The 20,612-nt window shown below is 41.3% G+C and overlaps 3 protein-coding genes across 3 annotated transcripts in view; all 3 read right to left on the bottom strand.

Annotated features, from left to right (window-relative positions):
• Positions 1 to 95: 95 nt before the first annotated feature.
• LOC307228507 (tetraspanin-3-like) lies at positions 96 to 8,649 on the bottom strand. Its single transcript, XM_079998188.1, has 7 exons — positions 8,424 to 8,649; positions 6,660 to 6,851; positions 6,410 to 6,484; positions 5,957 to 6,058; positions 3,696 to 3,848; positions 3,365 to 3,448; positions 96 to 1,588 (listed from the first exon to the last, which is right to left on the bottom strand). Exons 1-7 carry the CDS (start codon positions 8,484 to 8,486, stop codon positions 1,496 to 1,498), a joined length of 762 nt encoding a protein of 253 aa, XP_079854314.1. The 5' UTR covers positions 8,487 to 8,649; the 3' UTR covers positions 96 to 1,495.
• A 5,430-nt stretch (positions 8,650 to 14,079) lies between these two features.
• On the bottom strand, positions 14,080 to 15,002 carry nmbb (neuromedin Bb; the record flags this gene model as incomplete). The annotated part of the gene is made up of 3 exons (XM_079998023.1): positions 14,080 to 14,219; positions 14,323 to 14,501; positions 14,840 to 15,002. The coding sequence occupies 3 exons, from the start codon at positions 15,000 to 15,002 to the stop codon at positions 14,163 to 14,165; spliced, it is 399 nt and encodes a 132-aa protein (XP_079854149.1). The 3' UTR covers positions 14,080 to 14,162.
• Positions 15,003 to 17,479: 2,477 nt separating this feature from the next.
• Positions 17,480 to 20,612, bottom strand: part of sec11a (SEC11 homolog A, signal peptidase complex subunit) — a 5,216-nt gene continuing 2,083 nt past the window's right edge. The window contains exons 3-6 of the mRNA XM_079998200.1: positions 19,111 to 19,260; positions 18,588 to 18,707; positions 18,381 to 18,438; positions 17,480 to 18,284 (exon numbers count right to left, since the gene is read on the bottom strand). Of these exons, the coding sequence (XP_079854326.1) occupies positions 18,234 to 18,284; positions 18,381 to 18,438; positions 18,588 to 18,707; positions 19,111 to 19,260 (379 nt within the window). The 3' untranslated portion in view covers positions 17,480 to 18,233. The remainder of the gene's footprint in view (positions 18,285 to 18,380; positions 18,439 to 18,587; positions 18,708 to 19,110; positions 19,261 to 20,612) is intronic.

The raw sequence follows: 20,612 nt of genomic DNA, 5'->3' as shown, positions 1-20,612 counted from the left end.
AAAAATAAAAATCACCGTATTGCATTTGTACCTTGTCCTGTTTGCAAATCGTGCACTTTATATCTTTTAGCGAAAAAGGGATTAGACACTGAAAGTTGAAATGTAGAACTTTATTTCAGTCTTCCTTTCCCATCCCCCAAGCAACAAAAAATGATCCGTTTCACATACTGTTAAGTTTTCTTCTATACACGCTAAATATCCAAGGGTCAACTCAAAGGCATCGGGGAAAAAAATATATATATCATAATAACAACAACAACAACAACAACAGGGGACACGGGTATGTAAATAAAATGGAAAAGTCTCTTGGTGGTGCCTTCACAATACCAAATAAAATAAAACATTACAACAACACCACAAAAGTATATCCTATAACCCTCAACTAAAGTTTAAGAACTAAGAATAAAAACGCCTGGACCACACACGCCATACACAAGTGTATGGCAGGAAAGATCCATTACATACTACATCTTTACACAAGGTAACACTGACAGTCCTCCCACCGACGTACATCTATGTAGGAGTGCGGAACGAAGTGGGTCGACCGCTTCACAACTCAACTGGAGCCAAAGTCGACAACGTCTCCCAAGAAGCTCGATCGCGAGAGGAGACGCTCGTTTCTAAAAACAGAATTCACATAATCCTAGTCGCACGACGCAAAGATTTCATATCTGTGGCTTAATCGATGAAGCTTTAAAAGAGAGGGGGGGGGGGGGGACAAAAAAAACAAAACAAAAAAAAACAGAAGAAGGATCCACTGCTGAGAAAGGGTTTCACTTCGGACTCGTGTGGAATCTGTTTATTTATTTTTTTGTCTAGTAAAAGGATTTGTCTTGACGGCGCCGCGGCTCGGGGGCCTGGGGTCTGTCGTATCTCCTGTGTGTGTGTGTTGTTTTTTTGGGTTTTTTTTTTGTTTTTTTTCGGGAGTACATGCATGCCTGTTTTATCCTGCACTTCATTCCCCCCCCCTAACCCGCATACCTAAACAACTCCAAAGCTTCAGCCGTAGTGCAAACTGACGTGTTAGGAAATACATTCGGCATACTGCGCCCAACAAACAACAAAAAAAATAAAAAATCAACAATCTCTTGGAATTATTCCTCATGAGCCTCAAAAGGAGGAGGAGGAGGAGGATGAAGGCTTGCTTTACCTCGAAGCAATGGAAAGAATATTCCCGTCCATCGGTAATATTGATTTGCCAGCACAACTTTGGCCACTTTTAAGCATTTAAGTGTTGTCGTTTTATTTTTTATTTATTTTTTTTTAACATTTAAAATAACATTAACTTACAAAGCATGTCAATAAATATCTTATTAGTTCCCACCTGAAAGCCCCACCGCCACCCAACCCCCCGCAGTGTTGGCTACTTGGTTATTATGGATTGTGCAAGGTGTGCTTGAGCTTATACAACTACAGCTGAAATCTACGGTGAGCGTGTCCAGTGTGGTTCCGCGGCGCCGGGCGGCCGCGTCCTCCCTATGCGGCCGCGTCCTCTCTATGCGTAGCTGTTGGTGGTGACCAGGAGCTCGTAGGCCGGGTCGTGACTCCTCCGGCAGAGCACCACGCAGGCACAGAGCATGCCCAGCATCTTCAGGTGGATGGGGGGGGAGCAAAAGCAGAGCTGTAAGCGTCATCCCCTCACAGGTCACCCTTTGTCAGCCAAAAACGCCAAGCGAGTGTCACCATTTTGAAAAGGGCCGGGGGTTAAGAGGGATTACAGCCAATGGGAAAGTCCCGGTCGGACGAAAATCTTTGCAAAAAAAAAAATAAATAAATAGATAGATAGATAAATAAATAAATAGAATCAGGGGGGAAGCCTGAGAAGCACTCGGGTGGTTCCATGGTGGCTGTAGTTTGACGCATATACAAATGTATTAAACAACACAACAGCTAGATTTTAAATCCTCATATTATTTCAAGATTCAAGAGGTTTATTTGTCACATACATATACACACTCTCATACATATATGCGGTGAAATGTCTGTGAAATTTTGTGCGCGGTCAATGTACCTCTCCCATAGTTTTAAGATTATAAACAAATTTGGACATGGGTGGCGAGGCAGAATAGGTATACGTTATAGGGGCGAAGATGTGTGGCTATATTTAAATGACTGTAGCTTTAATTATAGGTTTAACTAATTTGATTAATAACTACTTTTTTTTTAAGTGTATTCTGACGATCTCAATTATTTTTAGAGGAAACAAAAACACAATATTATGTCGTGTGAAACACTTCAAGGGAGCAGCTTTGAGCAAACTATCATGACACATGATAGCTGCTGTAGTGGTGGTGGTGTCGCTCCCACCGCGCTCAGCAGGATCCACGCTGTGCCGTTAAAACACGACGACGTCACAAATCCCTTGATGTAATCAGGAAGACGTTTTTTTTTTTTTCTTTTTGGGGGGGAAGGGGGGGGGGCTCAGGGCCCACTCTGAGTCGTTACTGCTCGAGTTACGTGCTTCAGACTTCATTAACACTCCCGGTCTATAAAAAGAGCTTTCCCACGCATATCCTGTACGCTGCGGCGTATACACAGGGCGAGGATTAACAGCCGCGCTAGCTACGCACGCATGGCCAGGCTTGCCTCGTCGGTGGATGTTGCTTAGAACTTATAAACTTTTGCCCCGATCACGTGAAAGGATTCAAACATATAGTTTGGTGGAAAACAAGTTAGAGCTCAAAGGTTTATTTCTATATGAAAACCAGTGACACCAACCTCTATGAAACACCCTAATTGCTCCTCAAAATGTAGCAAGCACTGGACGGCTGTAGCACCTTGAGATTGGTCCCAATGAAAGGCTCATCATAAATTAAATGTTTATTATTATTATTTTTATTATTATTATTATTATTATTATTATTATTATTGTGATGTTCCCTATGAGAGAGCAAATAGAAGCAACGCAGCTCTACTGCGGGAGAGATAAAAATGGTTTTGTTTCATTGTTTTTCGTCTGAGTGATAAAATGTATATGTTTTAATATGTAGATAATGTATTCAATTATTATGTATTTCTACATTGTACGTTTCCTTTTTAGTACGTTTAGTGCACTGACATTTAGTACCTTTGGTCTAGAGATAGTTATCGCAATTGTGGTTTGTGTTGTTGTGCCTTTGGTGACTAAGGCCTTTATGGTCAAATATACTGTGATAACATAACAGATACACATTTATTCCAAAGACCTGACACTTTTGAGTACGACTGGTGCTGAATTCACCATTTATCAAAACATAAAAATCTCCTGTACAAGATCATTTTAGGTGATATTTGTCTGCAACAGAATGAATTTCAAGATAGCTAATAATTTCAAGCCTATTCCCTCAAATACTAAGGAGCATTTATTAAAGCCTTGAAGACTTACCTGTATGGACGCAAAGGTCAGAGCGGCCCAAATAACGTACATCATGATCTCCTTCAACTTATTGACGACAAGAGCCTCGCAGCCCTAGAAACAAAAAATATATATACAATAAAATAATATTGTTGGTACATCAAATGTATTTCCATTTGACTAGCAAGCGGTTTAGATAATGTGGACAAAGAGTTCCTGTGTTAATGTTATTTCTCACTTCCTTTTTCCAAACTACTAAGTAGACTGACAAGTTGCTGTACTGAGAATAACAATGTCCAGTATTGCACACTTTACTATCAACTCCAAATTGAAATGAGTATGTGAAAACGTGTGTGTGCACCTCTTGGTAGAGATCACCGGGCCGGCTGAGGGTTCCGGTGCAGTTGCTGATGGTCGGCTGGCAGCAGCTTACTGGAACGCTGTTGTTCTTGGACTCGTTGAACCAGCGCGTGTTCCTCCAGTCAGAGTAGTTGTGGATGCCACAGCAATGGAGCTGCCGGGACGAGGAGAAGAATTCTATACAACCTCTTGTATCAAACAACAACAACAATAATAATAATAATGCTGATGATAAGTTTAAACACCACACAGAGGCACGCACGCATCAGCTGGACCCTGACAGGGACCAGGCAGATCCGTGGCTGCTCTTGCCTGTAATGAGATCCCCCTGAAAGACGTAATGGGAACACCAAGCCACATTTGTTGAAAGCAGTTGCATCGCTGCATCTGTCCACCGGGAGGCGCAGAGGCTCAAAGCTGAACATTTATGCATATACTGTTGAGGATACGGAATAATCTTGCGTTTGTTTCAAACGGAAAATATTTACTGTTAGGGCTGGACAAATTATTGTATATTCATCGCTAGGTCAACATTGGCCGCCGCAATTAATTTATCGTGGCCTGGGGATGATTCTTTTTATTTCAAATTGTCAGCTATCTACGCCATCTCAGCATCCGAGTCACTAATGACATGACAAACACGCCCAAAGGTTTTGCTGCCGAGTGAAATTTGTACTTAATTTGCGTCTGATCACAATTATCCATGTGGCAAAGTAAATAATCCAGGCGTCAGACACACACACACACACACACACACACACACACACACACACACACACACACACACACACACACACACACACACACACACACACACACACACACACACACACACACACACACACACACACACACACACACACACGGCAAGTTCAGAGCCTCCGCGACCGGTTTTGAAAGAAAACAGCAGGAGTGTTGTTTGGAAACACTTCACATTGAGGCAGAAAAAAAAAAAAAACAACTCATGAGAATTGGAATGTCCTCCAGACGTCACTGTACCGTGCGTGCGTTCCCATTGGGATTTTATTGTCTTCCTATTGTTCTGTACGGAGCACATAATAATAAATAAATAAACAAATAAATAAACAAACAAACAATTAAAACGTGGCGCATTAAAAGAAAACCATGGACATCAAGGCGCAGGTGCTGGGACACCCTGAGCCTCACCCCCCTGCACGTGGCTGCCTGTGTGTCCCACGCCACGTCATCTCCCTGTTGCTATGGGACTTAATTTAGTAAAAACTGGATGTTTTTGTGTAAATTCTTCACTTGTAAATAATATATCCTGCACTTCTGTTACAGGGAGACTATTTCTGTCTTGAATTCTTCCTTCTCTTTGGACTTTAATATGACGCTGTTTATTATTAATTATTATTATTATTATTATTATTATTATTATTATTATAGGGGTTTTTTTGTGTTTGTAAGTATTTTTCATTTCATCATTTTTTTTAGTTTTATTTTTTTATTACCTGGGGAGATGTATTTAGTCGATACATTTTTTTTTTTTTAAATAAGTGCATTGCAGAGACAATGTAGACAACAACATTAGTGTTAAATAAGTGTGTTAAATTCATTGAAGTTGAGGATTTTGTGTCTCATTTGTTATTATTAGATTAGATCCAACTAACTGTCATTGCACAGAGTACAAGTACTAAGGCAATGAAATGCATTTCTCTGCATTTCTGTACTAAATTGTTGTATTTTATAAGATGCAAAAAAAAAAAAAAAAAAAAAAAAAAAAAAAAAAACAAACAACAACAACATGATATCAGCATTATATAGTGGCAACGGTCACCCATCACTCTAAATATCGGCCATTGAAAAATCCACATCTGACCACTAATTATAAGTGTATTTCAAACCATGCTGGGTTAAATTTACATTTCCCTGCCATAATTTAGGTTGTGAAAGCGATTTTGGAAGCATTTTATTATATTACGATATCAAGAAAACCAGGAGGAATATCCCGTTTTCAATGATCGCTTTTCTTTCAAGGACTTTTCAAGCAAAAAATGGTCTGTTTTCCAAGGTACTCCAGTTCTTCATTTCAAGGACCTGGTCAGAACCCTGTGATTAACTTTTTAATTAGAGCTCTGTGAGATTCTCTGTTCTCAACAGGAGTCAGCTCCATATGCTGGTGTGTGGTTAGTTGATATTCCCTTCTTTCCGAACTATGTTTACCAAAGGTGGATCGTATCTGGGCTCCTCCCAAGCTTAAGATTTTTTGAAACGTATATAGACACAGTCACCCGCTCTCACCTGTCGCTGCACATAGTCGATGGCGCGGCTCGGAGCGTCAGAGTTGGTACCGTTGTATTCGTTGTAAACCTTCTGAATGGAATGATTCACTTCGTCTTCAACCTGAAACAGATGCAATTAGTATCAAATTATCAGCTCCATACAAAATCTTAAAACCATAATAAACAGTCTCTCATGATATAATTATTATTGTTTGTTTGTTTGTTTTTAAACAGACCAGAGCTCAAATGATATTGCATTCCCAACAGTTCCGCAACAAGTGTAAACATAGAAAATAATACAGCAAATACCACATAACAAATAAACAATCTACTAGATAATGTATTCATCTTCCAGGCCACCATGTTGGCCCAGGAAGCCAAGAGTTGCTTCTCAAGTATCCTGGCAGAGTCCATAATCTTGCTTAAATGGTATTTTCCTAAAGGTTTGGTGTATTGGGACATTGATAATTACCTTTGCCCGGTATATGTAGCCCAGCACCACCACCACGCATTCGGTCACAAACACCAGCAGGAGTATAGCAGCAAACTGCAACGACAGAGACACATTTGCATGTTACTGAACATATTACTGAAAATTAAATGCTGAGTTTAATGAGTGCTAATGACATTTCTACCCTTCCTTTATATATTCCTCACGCTCCCAATATTGTGACAAGCCATCTGTCACCTCCCATCCTCCTTAGGAAGGCATCTTCACTCACAGTTGCGAGGCCACAGGAGCTTTCACGTATGGTGGCGCAGCAGCCAATCAGGCCGATGATGAAGAGCAGCGTCCCCACAGCGATGATGATGACGGCGGGGATCAGAGTGTACACGTCTTCGAAGAAGTGGTCATAGTCATCGTATGTGATGAAGACGTAGGCGCCGATGTAGCACAGGATCCCAGCGGCAGCCTGCAGAGTCGGGGAGGGAGAAGGGAAACGGTGAAATTGTGGACGAAAAATGTCGACATCAACGAAGATGTGTTTTGGCTTTTTTACAGGGTATATGCAGGTATCAGAGTGTTACATTTCATACTTTAAGACAAATGTTATTTTTGGCTTTCATGACCTCAGAAATGTTCACGCTGTTGCAGAAGAACGTGACTAATTTTGACAAAAATAAATGTATGGATCAATAATATCTGACAAAATGTTGACATCCAAATTGAGACCTTATCAATTCAAATTTAAGTCTATTGAATTACTTTACAGGCCTCATATTTGTAAAATGTTAAGGACCTACAGACACCGTGAATGCAATACATTTCACTGGTATGAATATATGAAAATGCCAGAGAACAATAAAGCCATTGTCTAATATAAAGTCCTGTTGCAAGCTCAGTTCTTGAAGTTGATGTGTTGGAAGCAGGAAAAATGGGCAATTGTAAGGATCTGAGCCACTTTGACAAGGACCAAATTGTGATGTCTAGACGACTGGGTCGGAGCATCTCCAAAATGGCAGGTCTTGTGGGGTGTTCCTGGTATGCAGTGGTTAGTACCTACCAAAAGTGGTCCAAGGAAGGACAACCGGTGAACCGGCAACAGGGTCATGGACGCCCAAGGCTCAATGATGCGCACGGGGAGCAAAGTCTCGTCCGTCTGGTCCGATCTCACAGGAGAACTACTGTAAGACACACTGCTGAAAAGATGAATGCGGCCTATGATAGAAAGGTGTCAGAATGCACGGTGCATCGCGGCTTGCTGTGTAGCCACAGACCGATCAGTGTCCATGCTGACCCCTCCACCGCCCAAAGTGCTGACACTGGGCACGTGAGCGTCAGAACTGGACCATGGAGCAATGGAAGAAGGTGGCCTGGTCTGACGAATCATGTGGATGGCATGATTTATTTTATTTTTATATATATATATATATATATATATATATATATATATATATATATATATATATATATGCAAACTTGCACAATATAATTTGATTGACTTTAAGATAGAATCAATAATACAGAGGTTTATTGTTATTTATATGTATTGTATATTGGTAATTTTTTTTATTTTATTTTTAGGTTTATTGCACAATTTTTTTTTATTACCACCATATTATGATCGCCAATTGTTTTGATATGTGCTGCTGTAACCACGCAATCCCCCCCCCCCAGGGATGAATTATCTGTCTGTCTGTCTGTCTGTCTGTCTGTCTTTTCAAACCAGCACGGGTTTCATGATCTCGGATTCATTGCGTCCTTCCCATTTATCAGCGCTGCTGCATTGTGAACTTGATCAACACGTCGCAAACTGCGGCGGGCGCGGCGGCCCTGCGCCTCCCTCGAAACGCCGCGACGCAGCGCAGGAACGCGCGGAAATGCCCGAAGCGGCGCACGACGGGACCGCGGGGCCGAGGCAAGGCTCCGCCGGCCGCCCCGGCGCGGCGTCCGTGTGGCGCAGTTCGCCAGCTCCGGTCCCCCGGTCCCCCCCCGTCACGTGGCCTCGGGAGCCGACGTTCCGTCATAATTCCTCGCTTCTTACCCAAAATATGAGGTTCAGGAAAACCAGGACGGTTTTGGACGAGGTGATCCCACACTGCCCCATCGTCGCGTCGGGATGCAAGCGAATACAGTTTAAATACTGTACTTGAATACAGTTTAAATACTGTACTTGAATACAGTTTAAATACTGTACTTGAATACAGTTTAAATACTGTACTTGAATACAGTTTGAACACTGTATCCACACGCGCCGCGCTGCACCTGCTCCTCCGCCTGTTGTGACGATAAAATGGCTCCGACAGCCCCCGGTTCCGCTCGCTTTCCACCAATCGGAGCTCGGGGGGCGGGGCGCGAGGCGGGCGTGACGTGATCCGATGAGGTCATCGCCGGGCTGAATATACGTCAGACATATACGTACGTCAAAAAACCCAAATAATCCGCGATTGTTTATTAGATGCTTTTCATTATTACAACTGAATGCATTAAACATACGCTGAGATGAAGTTGGAGCAAGACCGGGAACATCCATCTCTCTCTCTCGAGATTATTTTATTCCATTTTACAATTGACTCCACTTCCCTTTTTCTTTGGAAATATAACTCTAGTAACGACCAATAATCCAATAATGAATTTATTTCAATTGATAAAAGTGCCATAATTTGCACAACCTTTAAAATTCCAATAGAATTATATTGTGAATAAAATTGACATATTTAGAAATAATACTGTAAGTATATAATAGTTGTAATAAATGGACAGAGGGTTTTGCCGCATGCGTCGCAAGTAGGGAAACTAACTCTGGAAAATTTTAAAATGTCGTCACGTCTTATTTTGCAACTCTTCTACATTTAATAGGGTTAAATGATTCACATTTTTTCCTATTTTGTACAGTCCTATATGTCACATTTACTTACACAGTGAATGTATAACTACTCTTATTGTAACCCTGCACCGTGTACAGCACACGGTGCCATTATTTATTTTTAGATAATAGCTTTTCCAAAAAGTTTGTGTTGAAAATTGGAAAAACAGTGCCTGTGCTATCAAGAGGTTATTCTGACCTACTGCATTGAATTATTCAATCATGGTTTTTTTGTTTTTTTTCATTTTCATTTTCATTTTGTCATCTTTTTGGGGATAGAAGTAGTGTTAAATTGGCACTGGATGCACGATTTCTTTTGCCAGTCTCCTCAGCAGGAATAGTCCTAGCTGAGTTGGGTCTGTTTGTACCAGAGGGTGGCAGTGCACCCTCATCTTGCACATTGCTCCAATTTATGAGAGGCTGCTTATATAAAAGTATCAAAGCTTGTAAATAACTTCTTTGTTGTTAGGATTTGTTGGATGGATGTATTTGTTAAGTTACTCAACGACAGACTTTAATAAATAACACTAAATGCATTGCACAAGCTGACTGGACACATTAACAGCATTGTTGTTCTTTGCATGAATTGTCCAGACTTGGAAGAGAAAGAAAAGAAATATAAAAAAATCAATCACACAGTTTAAAATTGAGTGCTTGTGGGGTTTTAGAACAATGATGACCTTTGAAAAAAGTCTCACCCGACCTTTCCCCTAAAGTCTTTATTTTGACAAGACACATCTGCATGTGTGTGTGTGTGTGTGTGTGTGTGTGTGTGTGTGTGTGTGTGTGTGTGTGTGTGTGTGTGTGTGTGTGTGTGTGTGTGTGTGCGTATGTGCGTGCGTGCCTGTGTGTGTGTGTGTGTGTGTGTGTGTGTGTGTGTGTGTCTGTGTGTGTGTGTGTGTGTGTGTGTGTGTGTGTGTCACCTAATAGGATTACAACGAAACCAGCTTTCATATTCTTCCCAAATAGAGGTGATTTTCCGATCGCATCAACGACAGACGTGCAATGCCCTGCTATGGTTTTACTCTCGGATCCTTTCTTTTCCAAGTACTGATAAGAAAACTGAGAATTTCAGCTGCAATAATAGTGAAGTAGTGAGACACCTGTGTGTCTGTTATTTTCAGTAATTTATCAATTCAGCGTTTGTTCACTCCGATCACTCCGATCAATCATGTCACTGACCCCACTTTTGGGGTCCCAAAATAAAACATGGAATATCAATACATCGTATTGCGTTGGTAGGGTTATCTCTACAGTAGAATAAGGATAGTCGTGCCTATCCGTAGTTATTGTCCGTGGTCAGTCGAACGTGTCCAGGAAATGGGTCCAATACAATGCATTGTTTAATTGAAGTGGTATGGTGGAAATGTTGACACTTTTGTACTTTTGTGTACTTTTGTTGTGCAAAATTTCTGGACAGGACAGCTGCGTAGCATAGTCATAGTTTGCAAGTGCAATCAAAATCATAAATGATCACTTGCTGCTCACTCCCAAATGCAGATGTGGTCGACTGAGGGAGTTAAGAGCTGAATTACTGAATTCATTTGCATGGTAATTTGTTCCGTTCATTGTCTCATTTGGGTATGGAACTATGAACACAAAAAAAAAACGAAAATCAATTTTCTGACAAAGTTTTATCCGGTAACAACAAAACTATAGACATGAAACTATTTTAAAAAGAAAGAGATTGCTCAAAAAGGCTAGAGGCAGTGACTGCATTTTTATCAAATAATTAACATACAGGATTCATTATTTCAAAGTGGAATAAGCTATTTTTGTGTCAGATGTTGTCGGCAACAAACCTGGCGCAAAAGGTTTGAGCAATTAAAAACGATAAGATTGTGTTCAGATATCACATTCATCACAACAGTGATAAGCCTCTGTCAGTGTAAGATAAGGACATTCATAAAACCTGTCACCTGCACAACTGGGTTAAAGGGGTATTTCAACCATAAAAAAAAAAAATAATAATAAAGAGGAATGAGGTCCCAGATTTAGGTGCAAATGACTCCCCAGAAAACAAAATCATATCATTTTTAGCCCACAAGGCCCACAACATCGATTTCCTGTTGATTAACACATGACCTGATTACCGTAATAATGTATTACCACCATGTGTTGTGATTGGTTCACTTGGAAACATTTGTATGAAAGCAAACGGACGCAATTTTGTTTTTTCTTTGAAATCATGTGTAGCTCATGAGATACAGCACGGTGATGCCGGCATTATAGGGTTTGAATTTGCATGAAGGTACATTTCGCAGTCGGTCGACATAACACCATTCATACAGTGGATACGTTGTCTTAGGTTTGTCACCACAATGAATAAAAACTTTAAATATTTGCTTGTTTCTAATGTAGTTTTCTAAAAAATAATGATATAATACAACTTGTCAATGCAACAGGCATTTTGAAAGGCACTCTCAAAAACTGTCCCCTTCACCCAGCAGGTCGTCTGGTCAGCCCGGGATTCCTGGTTCGATGATCCCCCGACTCCTCCCGGTACTGTGCCGGAGTGCCCTCGAGCAAGACGCTGAACCCCAAACCGCTCCCAATGAGCGGGTTGGCGCCTTGCACGGCTGCCTCTGCCATCGGCATGCGAATGTGTGCGAATGGGTGAATGTGTGAGAATTTATTAAGATTTGTGCCCCCCGGCCTGTAATTAATCTTTTATTCTATCATTATTATTTTTATTTATTTTGGTATTTTGAGGAAAATCAGAGGCTCTTTTGCACCGCTGAGCATTCAACATGTTCATCGTTAAATGTAAATCACAGAGTGAAAGTGAGCCTGGGGGGGGGGTCTGTGTTGATGTAGACCCGAGTGGGGTCGAGTGGAGTGAGTGGAACGGATCAGTGGGATGGTAAATTGAATGTTCATTACTCCGGGAGGGAGGAGGCATGATGTCGCAGGGGAGCCACGGGGAACAGTGGTGGGACTGACACGCCTCCATCCTCAGATTAGAAAAAAAATCATCTGCCACCACGGCTAGTCATCAGCAACATGTTGGAAAGAGAGAGGTGTGAATTGGCAACGACGTCCAAGGACAGTTCGTGTTTATGGCCAATCAAGTAATTCACACTCCGTGTCACACAAACACACATTGACACCCCTGCAGTGTGTGTGTGTGTGTGTGTGTGTGTGTGTGTGTGTGTGTGTGTGTCTGTGTGTGTGTGTGTGTGTGTGTGTGTGTGTGTGTGTGTGCGCGCGCGTGCTTGTGTGTGTGCGTGTCTTTTAATTTGACAAATTCCATGTATCCAGGTGAATAAACAAGCAATCAGGCATGTGCTCATCGACAGTACAGTATATCCAAAATTAAATATTATCTCTTCACAGCCGATTTAATTAAAGAGCTACTATGGCTTAAACACCATTTTATTTTAAGGATCTTGTCCCCTGATTTTAATTTGTTTTTTCATTTTATTTTTTTACTTTCACAGCATGAGGGATGCCGTTTGCTCCGTCAACAAAAAGCACAGATAACATTTGACGTAATTTTATCCCAAGTCATTGATTTCCAGTCGGCTCCTTCTGAGGGAAACATGCGGGAGACCGATGGTGTCTTACAAAATGTTCCTTCTTCTTCCGTCCTACTAACCTATATTTGAATTCAATATTTGATTTAATCTGAGGGGTTGGCCTTGGCACAATAACAAAACTAAAGGACCCAAATAAAAACAGTACTTGAACAGAACACATGTTCTCTTTCACGCTGCCAAAGGGTCTTTGAAAGCTGTTTGGTGGGGGGAAAAAAAATGGATTAAAGGAGCTGAGACTGTTTGCTTAGATATATTGATTCAGAAGGTACCTTGTTATGTACGCATAATCAGTGGTAGTACACTTTCACACCAAGTTTTATCCATATAGGCATAACAGAATCAAGCACAGGCGTGAGAAGTCATGATGATCACATAATCATATAATGCTCGAAAAGTATATTTAGTGAAACATTACTATTAAAAAAATATGAGCACCTGGCCTCGAGAGGATTTATTTGGTGCTTTGTTTTTTTCCCTGTATTTGTATCACAAGGGTTTTAGCCAGAGGCGCTGAAACCACCACACATATTGATCCAGAGAGAGAGACGAGAGGCTCCTTTTATGTCAAAAGTAAAGATAGAACATGTATGGGGTCCTGACAGAAAAATGAAGAAAAAAAAAAAAGTTGTTAAAAGTATATTGATTTTGTGTGGGGAAAAAAAAACCCCACTTCAAATAGTATTTATATAATCTGCGTACATTTGTGTTTATATAACTGACATGTTGGTATGAGTTGATGATATGCACAAAATATTGTCTCTAGCTTTGCTCCAGGGACATTCTGTGATATCTTTACACAAAATGCAATATCTAACAAGGATATCAATTTGATTCAATTTGATCGAGTTTGTTAGAGCATTATTTTCTGCAACATGAGTCATTGCCCTTCTACATGTTTCAATTACAATAAAAAAAAAATAAAAAATCACCATTTTATGAGCTGCTCCTGAAATTCATGGCTAAAAGGAATCCCGTGTGTGACAACGGGGAGCAACACAACATTAATGTCACGCAGCCTTGGTGTAAGATGAATACATCAGAATTCAACAAATTAGAATATTTATTTGGATAAACAATCATCAACATCGCAGCCTTTGCAAACATGAGTGGTTTTTTTTATTGCATACAAATAAATGTTATGGATATACAGTAGGCCTATATGTATTACATATCATCAAAATGTAACAGGAAAGCAAATGTTTGCACCAAAGTAGAGATCGCATACAGTAATCCCATCCCGTGGATGTCGTGACCTGACAGCAGCTGGAGCCTAAATCACAAATCAATGTAACGCAGGAGAATTAAGATAAGGCAAGAGTTTATTCCTTATATGGACCAGTGAGACCAAATCGAGCTGGAAAGACGGTGTCCCCCAGCATCATTTTCTGTTGTTTTGGATGTAGCTTTCTAAAATCTTCATCAGCAACTCCGTCTCCTAAAAAAAACAGAGAGCGCACGGGGTCAGAGGAACAAAGGGAAACGTTTCGTTTGTCCTTAGAGGGTGTACAAGGCGAGGTATCCCCCCCCCCCCTGCCTACCTGGTTTTTCGAGCGGCTCTCCTGTGTGTCTACCTGGGCTCGCAGGGTGGCCCTCAGCACCTCCTGGAACAGGTCCCCCAGCTCCACCGGCACCGGGGCCAGCAGGGCCTCCGCACCCTGCCCCTCAGGGGACTGCAGCACCGGGGTGTCCATCACACTCTTCTTGCCCATAAAATGTCCTTTCCGGGGGAAGAAGATTATCGGTATTTATAATGCCAGGCTTTTATTTTGATGTGGAAGTAGGTCTGCGACAAATAAGCTTTAACCTGCTATTAAAAATAGTAAGTCAAAAATAATGGTTTTGTTTTTTTTATTTGTAAGGTGTCCTTAAGGTTACTTGAAAGGCGCTTATATATAAAAGTTCTTCTTCTTCTTCTTCTTCTGCTTCTTCTTCTTCTTCTTCTTCTTCTTCTTATTATTATTATTATTATTATTAGAGTGCTTTATGTAACTTTTATATGAAAAAATGTATTTAAAAAAAGTGTAGTTAGTGTGAAATAAGAAGATGGAAACTCACCTGTAGCCCACAGATTGCCCCTCGGGTTCACTTTGATTTTCGCAACTTTATTCCTCAGTTCAGTCAGGTCGAAGCTCACTGCGCTGGCGAGAGTCAGGAACGAAAACAGCACCAGGTACGTGAACACGCGGCAGCGGCAAACCTTGAGAGTTACGCCCCACATGGTGGCAGAGAAATGCAAAGCTCTCCCCCCGCGGAGCGTCCGTGCTGCGGCTGATGCTGCTGATGCTGCTGCTGCTGCCGCGTCGCTCAGCCTCCTCCGGCATTTATATCCCATCAGCATCACACGCTGCGGGGCGGGGCCCCTCCTCCGGCCGCACAGAAACGCGCAATTACAGCACAAGTGGTTATCACGATTTTTTTTTTTCCTCCCCCTTTTTCAATAGTTACGAGGCTCAATTTGATGACTGTTCTGGTTTAGATGATCATTGTTTATTTTTATTTTGATGTATTGTTTTCTGATAATATTGCACATCTGTTCTATATGATAGCTCAATTCATATATTCCTAAAGGGCGGGCGGGGTGTGACATGTGTGACTAGTGTGACTTCTAAATTGGTCCTTTACAAGCCGTCGTGGTTTAGAGCAGTGGTCCTCAAGGGAGGTAGACCCCCCCAGGAGTCCTCCGAGTGGCTCCAGAGGGTGGGTCCCCAGGAAAATAATTAGATGTGAAATTCCACTGTTAATTCATTTACAAGATGTAAGCGGCAGCGCCGTTGGAGGATGTACAATAAGTGCTGCAGTGTTATCGCCATAACAATTAGACGGGCATATGAAAGTTTGAGCTAGATAATATCGAACAATAAGAACCTTCTCAGATTGGGGTCCCGGAGACAAAACCTTATCAAATTGGATCCGTGGCCTAATTCGTATCATATTGAGGTTCTTTGATGGAAAAAAACAAAACAAAAAAAAGGTTAAAAATCACTGTATTAGGGGAAATATCCCAGAGAAAACAGCTTCCCTTATCAAATACCGAACGCTCATGTTTTCATACATGCCACTATCATCACCTTGCTCAACCAACCAAATGTTGTATGTAGAATAATTATAATGGCAGATGGCAAAACAACCAAAAAACATGTTTTAAATGTGAACACATTTTGATTACTGCTGCGACAGTTCAGGGAGCTTCCTCTCCATCTTCGTGGAAATTGGGCGCAATAAGCTGACATTTTCCCGGTTGTGTCTGCTGTCACCACGCTCAGCCTCGTGTTGAAGGAGACCTGCTGGGTTTCACCGCTGATGAGGCCGAACACCTTCTCTGTCACGTCAGGGTGTTGAAGCTGGAAGTTCAGTCCGATTGCAGCAAAGTGGGCTGTCCTTTCCTTAACCTTTGGCATTTTGACGCACATACTTTCTCTCTTATACACGCTCGCACACACACACGCACGCACTTTTTGGTTTTGGATGAGGTACTTCCCGGGTTAGTATGAAGAATTTCCTCTCCATCAGACTGCCTTGCATATTCATTTAATCCTGAAATTCAAAAATAGCTAAGCTCCATATAGGTGTCCCCTTTTGACTATTGCTGGCATCGCATAATAAATACTTTAAAATATATTTCGAGAGGTTAATTCAGGAGCCGGCAGGTAAACACCACAGTCATTTACAGAGAGATAATGTAAAAGCCGAACAAACAAGCAGTAGATGAAGCCAATGTTCCCGGAGATCCGACACGAGCAGCCAGATCTAATTAACTACCTTCAACGCTCAAGTACCTGAACGGGGGCAGAAGTGCCCTTTTGGACTTGGTTTTCATTAAAAAGTTGATCCATTCTTGATAAACCTCTGATTACATGCCGGTGATGTATCGTCCCAGAACTCCCAAATCCTGTCATTGGAAATGCCCACGACGGAGAGAACCCTAATTAATCTCGACATTGTCGGCGTTCACCCAGGGTCAGAGGAGTTCCACATGGATCCAAGGGTCTCCCTCCTCACTTACACCGGCTTCTAACCTGGGGAGACTGTGTCCGCAGATCGACACATCGAAAATGTTCACAAGGCATTTAAATCCCCTCTAACCTGTACACCCAAAGCGCGTCTGGCGCGTTTTTACGTTACATTAAAGGCCTTATGTCATGCCTTAAACTTATGGAGCATTTGGTCTTCCCAGCCTTGCTCTATAAGTTTAAAACATGCCACACAAAGCAAAACCTCAAAGGTCAACTCCAGAGTTTTGCATTTTGGATCTTTTTTTTTTATTTTTTTTAATCACACTCATATCACTTTTAATACAATTAGTGATTCGGCCACCACCAAAGATTTTGACAATTACATGATCTTGGCACCAAAAAACGGTCCGAACCTGCCAAATAATCGTCCAAGCTGGCACGGCCACTCGCTGTGGGTTTTTTTTTCCCCCCAACACCTTGTCTGCCTTTTTGCAACTGAGCGACAACAAACACGAATCATGAGCAGGTCAGCTATCGAAACGCCTCCATCACAAAAAAAACCCCAACAAAAACAGTGTAAGTGGTCGTCACTTTTGCTCTGCATTTTTTAAGGCACCGGCTTGAATCAGCTTCGCTTAACACCGGTTGCCATGGTGTTGCCAATATGCGACATTCAAGTGCCAGCGACAACTCCGTTTTCTGTACTAAGCCAAATCCTCCGGCGGCGAACTTCAACTGAGTGTCTTGGTAAGATCTTTTTATTTTTACAAAAGAGAACAATTAACAGTGCACTGGTGGATTATGCATTGTTTAAAACATTTGTCGTTTAAACCCCCTTTTTTTTTTAAGGTGGTTCTAGCTATACAATAATTGATATCATTGAATAAAAACGAATGTCACACAATAAGTTTCATTGAGATCCTTAATAAAACTGACAAAAACAAAAGAATGCTCCATTAGAACGAGTATGTAAAAACAGATATTGTAGGAATTACACTTTTGCACTCATAATTAAACTGTTTCATGGTTTTTGAGCTTCTCCAACAGCCATTGCTGTGCGATGAGAACGTCAAAAGGCAGTTTGGAAAATGAAGATGTTAAAAAGCTCCATGATGATGGAGGGTAACAGATTTTATGTTTAATATCAAATTCATAGTAACTCGTCATAAAATACTTCACATCTTTTTGAAAGACAATGAATTAACAGGGAAAAAAAACAAAAAACAATAAGGATTTTGACATACATTACAAATAAAGATTTACTTCCAACTTTAACCTAGCCTAGTTCCCCTCACAAAAATACTTTTAAAGCTTTATTTTATTTTTTTTTCTTTTCCACGTGTCGACGCCCAAGCCACAGTTCTACAAAAGCGTCCAAACAAACGATACAAAAAGCCAGTTGGTTTTTCGACAGAATCTAACATAATTGTGAATTTAACAGACATGATCCTGGACGTTGTCAACCCTCGCGGCGTCTCGAGGGCTTTTCAGATTCCTTATTCTCGGTGGACCAAAACAAAGAGGCCGAGCATGAAGAGAACAGCATACTGAGGACGGAGAAGAGGTGCGTTAGAGCAGGTTCAAGTCCAAAGACGTAATAAGCGGAAAAACAGACCATTGGGGTGCGTATTGGGCCACTTTACCTTGAATTTTGGGTAGTCGTTCATCAGAATGGTAACAATCCCAATATATGGCACAAATCTGGAATGAAATAACACAAGTTTATCAATTGTATTAATGCGGAAGACTTTTGTCGTAATTAGGTGGAAGACGTTGTCCTTGCTGCATGACATCACAGACTTAATACTTAATAGATGGTTCAGAGTGGATCAGTTGGGTGGCGGACTCACCCCCTGGCTCTCCCGACAACATCTTTCTTTTCCAGCCAGTGCTGGCCCTGCTTGTACAGCCCTCTGTCGTCCACTGCATTGTTGTCCCCTTTGGTCAAGAACTTGATATCTCCATTGTCCCTGCAGAAAAACATCTTTGATTTCAATTTCTGAACGATTCCACGACTCTATTCCCTTCTATTTTGTGCCCCCACTTTGTATGATCTTTTTCAGTCTTGTTTTATTTTAATTTATATTATTCTACTCGCTCACTGCATTACGTTTTAGGAATCAGTTAGCTTCAGTTAGTTAGATAGGTAGGTAGGAATTAGGGTAGCTATTATGTTCGGTTTAGTAACTATTGTGCATAATTTCCAGGTGCGTTGCAAAGACATTTCGCTGCATATATGTATGAACGTATGTATGTGACAAATAAACCTCTTGAATTCAAGCCTCAATAATACGCTTCTGAAGTGTCAGTCATAAGGATGAGCCCAGTTGATATCTACATATAATAATTTATTTGCAAGAAAAAGGTGCATACTTTTCATGAATTTTCAGTACTCTGTGCACTATTGGAATCTCCCTGCCCTCTATCCTGAAGACAACGATCTCGCCGACTCGGATGGGATCCTCGACCCGGTTGGTCAGAAACAGGAGGTCTCCTCTGTGGAAAGCCGGCTCCATACTACCACTGAAATGACAAAAAAAAAAAAAAAAAAAAAATCATTTTGTGTGACTTCATTCCGAAATTGGAGACATGCCATTTTTGTTTTTAAATAGATGGTTATCTTCCCCCGTATTGAAATTGTGCCCAAACTCAGAAAGATGATGACAACAGCAGAGGGAGACAGAGCCAGGGATGGAATGCAGCGACACAGATACTGTGCCGTTGTTTCAAGGTTATGGGTGACACGTGACATATCCGTCAAATGTTATTAAATTGTGCGGTGGAGAATTGGGAGAAAAAAAAGGAGGTAATATACAGAAAAATGACAGTCTGACAAGTTATCAATGTAACTTGAAGGTCAGATGATTAAATTGTTTGGGCGGACCGGCAGCTTGCCTGATTTGGTGTGTGCAATTTAAGTTCATATTTCCCAATTGTAAATTTATCCGATGTTCCACATTATGAACTGAATCATCAAACGTGTTTTATGTTGATCAGGGAGGATACGTGAACATAAAACACGCAGAGTATTCCACATACCAGCCTTTGGATTTTTAGGCGTGTGGTCACCGATTGTCTCATGCATGATCCCTAAATGCATGTAATCTGAACTTCTTCTATCCCTCAAGTGCACCCTCAAGATTTAAACCCAGGATTATTTCAAAAGAGATACTGAAGTCAGTTGAAAAATGTGTGTTTCTATCTTGCTGAGCTCCTGTGTCCGGTACAGAGATAGCCACGGGCGGCATGCTAACTGTGTTAGCACAATGCATAGCCGCAGAGGGGTTCAACTAGCCTAGCTTCTGTGAAATTAGGGATATACAACTTTCAGCCTCTCCAAAAAAATTAGTTATTTAAGCTAGGGGTTCCCAACCACCGGGCAGCGGACCTGTGCCAGGCGGCGGGGGATTCACCACCAGGGCCATGAGAAGGCGTGCTCTTTTTTTTTTTTTTTTTTTGGCCAAACCCGATCACAGCGATCTCAAATCGAAAACAAGCGAGTGAATAGTGTGTTTTTTAAAATATTTATTTTTCCTCCCCGTGCTGTACCGTCTGCTGCTTAACGGTTGCGGGTGGCCACGGTGCAAGTGCCCCTTCGCCGGGTCGGTCTAATTATCTGTGTGACTCTAATACTCTTTTATTGTAGATGTATTTAACGTTTTTATTTTCCTTCGTGCGAAACGGGGAGACACCCTCCCCCCCTGGTCCCTGAACATTTTGTGCGCTGCGGGCCAGTCGGTGGTAATAATAATAAGGTTGGGAAACTTTGATTTAGGTGAAGATGAGGAGAAAAAAAAAAAGATCTTTCATATATCGTTTCTATATGTAGATTTATATGAGACTACATTCGGAATTATTTTTGACGCATGGCCATT

Source organism: Zeus faber (assembly GCF_960531495.2).
Source record: "Zeus faber genome assembly, chromosome: 3".
Taxonomy (NCBI): domain Eukaryota; kingdom Metazoa; phylum Chordata; class Actinopteri; order Zeiformes; family Zeidae; genus Zeus; species Zeus faber.
The sequence above is the reverse complement of the archived record's forward strand: the minus strand, read 5'-3'. Positions and strand labels throughout refer to the sequence as shown.

What these genes read in the sequence shown, in the direction of transcription:
- LOC307228507 (XM_079998188.1), bottom strand. Translation starts at nt 8,486, where the DNA reads ATGGGGCAGTGTGGGATCACCTCGTCCAAAACCGTCCTGGTTTTCCTG. An exon ending in TCCTGAACCTCATATTTTGG is followed by an intron (nt 6,852 to 8,423) that starts GTAAGAAGCGAG and finishes CCGACTCTGCAG; the next exon opens with GCTGCCGCTGGGATCCTGTG. An exon ending in TGACCTTTGCGTCCATACAG is followed by an intron (nt 1,589 to 3,364) that starts GTAAGTCTTCAA and finishes ATCCACCTGAAG; the next exon opens with ATGCTGGGCATGCTCTGTGC.